The following is a 5207-nucleotide window of genomic DNA, read 5'->3' on the forward strand; positions in this document are numbered from 1 at the left end:
AATAATGCGCATACCAAAAATGTGGTATGGAAATCATTTTCGATTAGTATACCCTTTTTTTTTTCTTTGGTAAATTAGATATAACCTTCAAGACAAGTCACTTTTAAAGAATCGATATTATTTACATAGTAAAAAAGTAGGCTAAACCTCATTGATTCTCTCTCTCCCTAGTGGCTACACATCTAAAAGCGAAATTAAAGACAAAATAAATTGATTTTTTTTGTATGTTTAGAATATTATAGTATCAGCTGAAATTTTATTGGCCAATGCAAATTGCAATTGCTATTGCTAGTAAAAGGTTGAACCTGCATTTCGTCTAATATCTTTGTGATAGGCTGTTGATGCATATTAAATTTGAAATTCTCAATTTTCTAAATTATTATACTTTTTATTTTTTAAATTATTGTAATGGTTTTAAATTCTCTTATGCTTTTTAATAATAATATTAAAAAAATGTTTCAACTTGGTGGGAAAGAAACTAATCTTTTGTAACCAAAAAAACAAGAAAAAAGAAAGAAAGAAACCAATTCTCTGAGTCTCGGTCTCTGTGAGCGGTCCTTGTTCCCCAATCCAAAGACCAAAAGCAGAGAGATTTACAAGCGCTGCCAAACACATCCTAAATGGGAGACTTACAGAGAATAAACCAACCGACATGCATGCTATATCGTCCATCCCCCCATCCCATCCCATCCATTGAGATTTGAGATTATACATATATTAGACAGGCATAGAGGCTTCTATATGCGTTTTACCGTCACGTGATGTTTTAATCTACTAAATCAATGATGTATTGAAAAAAAATTACGCATATTATTACTTTGGTAGCTTAGAAAGCTTTAAGCCTTTGCCCTCAAGGACTTGATTAGTTATTCATAAGTTTTGAAATAAAGATACAATTTTATGTGTTAAATTTTTTAATTAACATTATTTTAATGCAATGAGATAGTATAATGACTCAAAAAGAAAGTGTAGTAAATTACTCCTTAGGTCACAGAAATTGTTAAAACATTAATAATAGTATAAAGAAAGAGGAAAAAACAGAGATTTATGAGTTTGTGTACGCAAGTGAAATGAATAGGAAGCCAAATGACAGCTCACAAAGCTGCTAAAAAGCATTAATAAAAGTGCTTGTTTATTTTTTCAGCTGTGGAAGGCTGAAAATACGGAAAGAGATATTCTCTAGATTCCTTTCACCTAATTATACTTATCAAATAATTTGAATTTTTAAAATTTGATTCAACAACTAAAGTTATTATAATTTTTAGAGTGGATTCCTCTTTGTAGCTATTAAATCAAATTTCAAGAATCATGATTATTTGATAAGGAGGATTAGGTAGAAAGGATCCGGAGATGATCCCTCTCCTGAAAATACAGACTGTCCACTGTTTGGTTGGTTCTTGTTCCACACGGAGAATAAAAGCAAGCATTGGCTTTAAAGGCAGCGGAAAGGAATTTTCATTCTTTTATAAAAACAGGGATTAGATGTTAAGCTTATGCCACATCGAACTTTAATGATTTAAATTGTTTATTTTTTAAGTTACACTTCATAAACTATTCTTGTAAAATATTAGCCAAATCAAAATATTCGAGACATCTAATTGAATTCACAAAAATTGACCAACACTTTATTTTCTAAAACATATTAAAATTTCATCATTATAATTAAATAGGCAAACAGTTTTAAATTGAATTGAATTTTTATAAAAATAATCTACGAATCGAAACTTAACAAATAAACATTTTGGATCATTGAAGTTTAATGTGTAATAATAAGTGTTAAAACTAATTCTTTTTTTTTTTAAATGAAAATCCATTCCAATTGAGCTTTAAATATCTTTGCATAGAGAATCCAATTGAGTAAAATCCCCCTTGACAAAAAGGTAAAAAATAGGGGAGAGGGAGGCTTCACTTCATCAAAAGAGGCACAAAAGAAAGAAGGGTTCATATAAAAAGCAAATTACAGCATAAGTGAGCTCTAAAAGCTCATTTCTCAATTTCTCCCTCCATATCTAAATTCTAAACCTTGTGTGGAGAGAATTTGTCAATGTCTATATTTCCTCCACGTCTCTCTCTCTCTCTCTCTCTCTACCTTCTTCTGAAAACCTATGCGGTTAGGAGAACAAAAAAGAAAAAAACACCCTAATGCCAAAAGGGTAATCCTCCTACACTACGTTTGTTCGACATGATAAAGAGATCTCTGTTTCAAAGCCCTAGCAAGATGTAGTAAACCAATGTGATCGGAAGAGCGATTAGCATTCCAAAGATAACCCTGCAGAACAGGAACAAAAGGACTCATCAGATGAATTCAGATAGAATGCTACTAGTCTAATAAGAGACGTGACGTTTAATCAAATTCAAGATGAAGATTGTTGGTGATCGAACCCGGTGCTTAGTATGTTTGGATGAACATTGTATTCCTTAGCAAAGACAAACGGAACAATTCCTTGTGGAAGTGCTGCCTGAAAAATCAAACACAATACAAGAATAAATTCCCCGTACAATTTGTTACTGCATTGCTAAAACTCCCGCACCTGTACAATGGCAATGTGCAACAGAACACCTCGCAGTCCAACGGCAATTGAGGCCGCTGCCATGATAGCCGGCCCTGTAAGGAATCGAACTGCCATGGCGAAGGAAGCAATTGTACTTCCGCAAGCAATCATCCTTGGTTGTAAAGCCATGAACAAGCCTGCAATCCCATTACAAATAAAATGATCATTAACGATATATACTTCAGACTGTAGTTGTGTATGACATTTAGCACAATGGACTACAAGTTAAACATACCAAGACTAAACATGGCCATTCCAAGACCTGCATCAGACAGAATGGCAATCGAGCGGGCTACAAGCGCAGGCATAACAATGTGCCACCTGGAAAATCACAACACAGATTATAGCTTGGAGTTATGATTTTAAAGGTCCCTTTGATGTATTATACAAGTCAGTAATGCTTACTTGTAGGAGACCAAAGACCAGGTGAGGCCAATGAGGCTTGAGTAAGTGTTTGGGTTCCTAATCAGTTTTCGCCACACCATAATCAGAATAAGTCGGGTCATAACGCTAGCAGGCGGCATGGCTGCGGTCTTTGATTCACCACCATTAGCTGTCTTGGGGTGGAGTTCAGTGGTGGAGCTCGAACCCAACTTGGAAAGCACCGGACCTTCCCGATCAGCCTCGTTTGAAGCCGGCCTGTTGTCAAAGCTGAACTCATTTCGGCCAAACTCATCATAATCTATTCAACAGCAGTTGTTGTGGATCAAGATTCAACATGCCAAATGTTACCAATAAAAGCAGGGGATTTTTGTTTTGGAAAGCAAGAGGACAAAACTGGGACATACAAAAAAGCAAAAACAAACAAAAACTTGAAACATTGATCCGGACAAATACAATTACAGTTACAGGAATTAGCACAAACAGATATTTCAACTGCAAAAGCATTACCTTTGTAGTGGGGAGCAACCCCAACAAGTTCATTGCCATATTCTCCTCCTCTGAAAACATGAATGCCTCCTTCCGACACAGGCGAATTGTTTGAGCTCCAAACAAACATTTGAAGGTCTTTGCCACCATCAGCCCCAATGGGTTTCTTCTTGGCCCCGGCAGCGGGTCCGGTCACCGGAGAGAAAATTCCGGCACTGGGAGGCGCCGGATACCCCGAACTCCCCCCATTTGCTCGTCCTCTGGCCCCCCCAACTCCTCCGGCCTCCTCATCATACCCCACATTGCCGTAGTTCGATTGTCTCGGACTGGCATTGCTCATGTTGTTTTTCCCGTTCACCATGGAGTAAAAATCAGTGTGGTTAAAGCTGGAGCCTCTGGGAGTCGGGTTTCTCGAAGACTGAAGGCTATAAATCTCCGCATTGGTGAGATTAGAAGGCCTTGGGGTGAAGGACACGCCGGAGTTGGGTCCGTGGGATCTTCTGGAGTGGATTTCGGAGCGAGAGCTCGTCGATTTTCTGACGGTGACATGGAGCTTCCCGTCTTCTCCTACCTCGGCCTCTGTCTGCAACGGCTCTTTCCCGTCCAAGGATATAATGTCGGAATCGACCCTGAAGGAAATGATGGAGCCGGCGGTGTCCGGGAACTGTTCACCAATGAGGAGGCGGGCACCTCTATACTCGAAGAGGAAGAGCATGAGAGTGTACCAAATGATGCACTGGAGGACGACGATTTGGACCATGAGGCTGCCGGAGGCGTCGCCGTACATGCCCTTCAGAAGTGGTATCCCCATGACCAGAGTGTTGGGCAGAGTGGAGAGGGAGAAGAGAGTGATGGACCATTCGAGAGAGCCTCTGGCGCTTGTTCTCGACCACACAGCCAGGACCGCCAGGACGATGACTTTCTGAAGGGTGTCAGCCGCTATGAACCTGTAGTTCATGGCGTAGGGGTTGTTGGTGGAGATGAAGTGGAAGGAGAGCAGAGGAACTGCGAACAGAGCGACGAACCGGTTGATGCCGGAGCATTGGTCGGGGCTGAAGATTTTCCACCATTTCACGGAGCCGTAGGCTAAGATCATGGCCACGTACAGCGGCACAACGGCGGTGACGACGTGGTACAGGTCTGTGAAACTGATCATGTTTGGTTAAAGGTGGCGAATTTCTCTGTTTTTGATGGGTTTTTGTGGGACTTGAGGACTACCCAGATGGGAAAATGGGGTTAGTATCAGAACCCAGTTGAGATTTTTCCGAAATCAGAAGGAAAATCAAGTTCTGTGGGTGACTTTCGAAGTAAAATATCAACTCATTTTCGTGGAAAGAGTCAATGACAGAGATGAGTAAAGGGAAGCAATCACCGGAAAATCACCAGTGTTGATTCTCTCTCTAACTACAATCTACAGAGAGAGAGAGAGAGAGAGGGAGGGAGGGAGAGCTGACGGTGGCATGTGGGGATACGGGAGAGAAGTACAGTGGGTTGGACAAGGATAGCCTTCCCTTTCACTTCTGGTGTTCTCCATGCCTTATTGTTTTGTATGGTTACGATTAAGCCACGTAATATTTTATATTGTTTTTCTATAGAAATAATAAGATAAAAATGAATAGTAATATAAAATATTAAAATGGCTTAATTATGATTACACAAACAAAAGAGCACGAAAAGACATTGAAAATGAAAGGGTAGACAATGCTTGTCCAAAGTGGGTTATATTTATGGCATTCTAATGGCAGAACCAGGGCTTTTGTGAAGCTTTTTAAGTCTTTTGGGGGA

General features: G+C 39.6%; 1 protein-coding gene across 2 annotated transcripts; it reads right to left on the reverse strand.

Annotated features, from left to right (window-relative positions):
• Positions 1-1853: 1853 nt before the first annotated feature.
• LOC103960490 (probable auxin efflux carrier component 1b) lies at positions 1854-4963 on the reverse strand. 2 transcript variants are annotated; one of them, XM_048574495.1, is made up of 6 exons: positions 3444-4963; positions 2958-3234; positions 2788-2873; positions 2561-2689; positions 2383-2459; positions 1854-2269 (listed from the first exon to the last, which is right to left on the reverse strand). In XM_048574495.1, exons 1-5 carry the CDS (start codon positions 4576-4578, stop codon positions 2419-2421), a joined length of 1668 nt encoding a protein of 555 aa, XP_048430452.1. In that variant the 5' UTR covers positions 4579-4963; the 3' UTR covers positions 1854-2269; positions 2383-2418. The 2 variants fall into 2 exon arrangements, with proteins under 2 accessions (XP_048430452.1, XP_048430451.1); XM_048574494.1 differs by having other exon boundaries at positions 2532-2689; positions 3444-4961.
• Positions 4964-5207: the final 244 nt, after the last annotated feature.

The sequence above is a fragment of a genome, unplaced genomic scaffold (genome assembly GCF_019419815.1).
Source record: "Pyrus x bretschneideri cultivar Hongxiangsu unplaced genomic scaffold, Pyrus_bretschneideri_v1 Contig72, whole genome shotgun sequence".
NCBI lineage: Eukaryota > Viridiplantae > Streptophyta > Magnoliopsida > Rosales > Rosaceae > Pyrus > Pyrus x bretschneideri.

Bases quoted from the DNA above. Each gene is read 5' to 3' on its own strand.
- LOC103960490 (XM_048574494.1), bottom strand. From the start codon at position 4,578: ATGATCAGTTTCACAGACCTGTACCACGTCGTCACCGCCGTTGTGCCG. The intron at 2,690-2,787 runs GTATGTTTAACT...ATGGGATTGCAG, and splicing joins AATGGCCATGTTTAGTCTTG to GCTTGTTCATGGCTTTACAA. The intron at 2,270-2,382 runs GTTCGATCACCA...CCTGTTCTGCAG, and splicing joins CCAAACATACTAAGCACCGG to GGTTATCTTTGGAATGCTAA.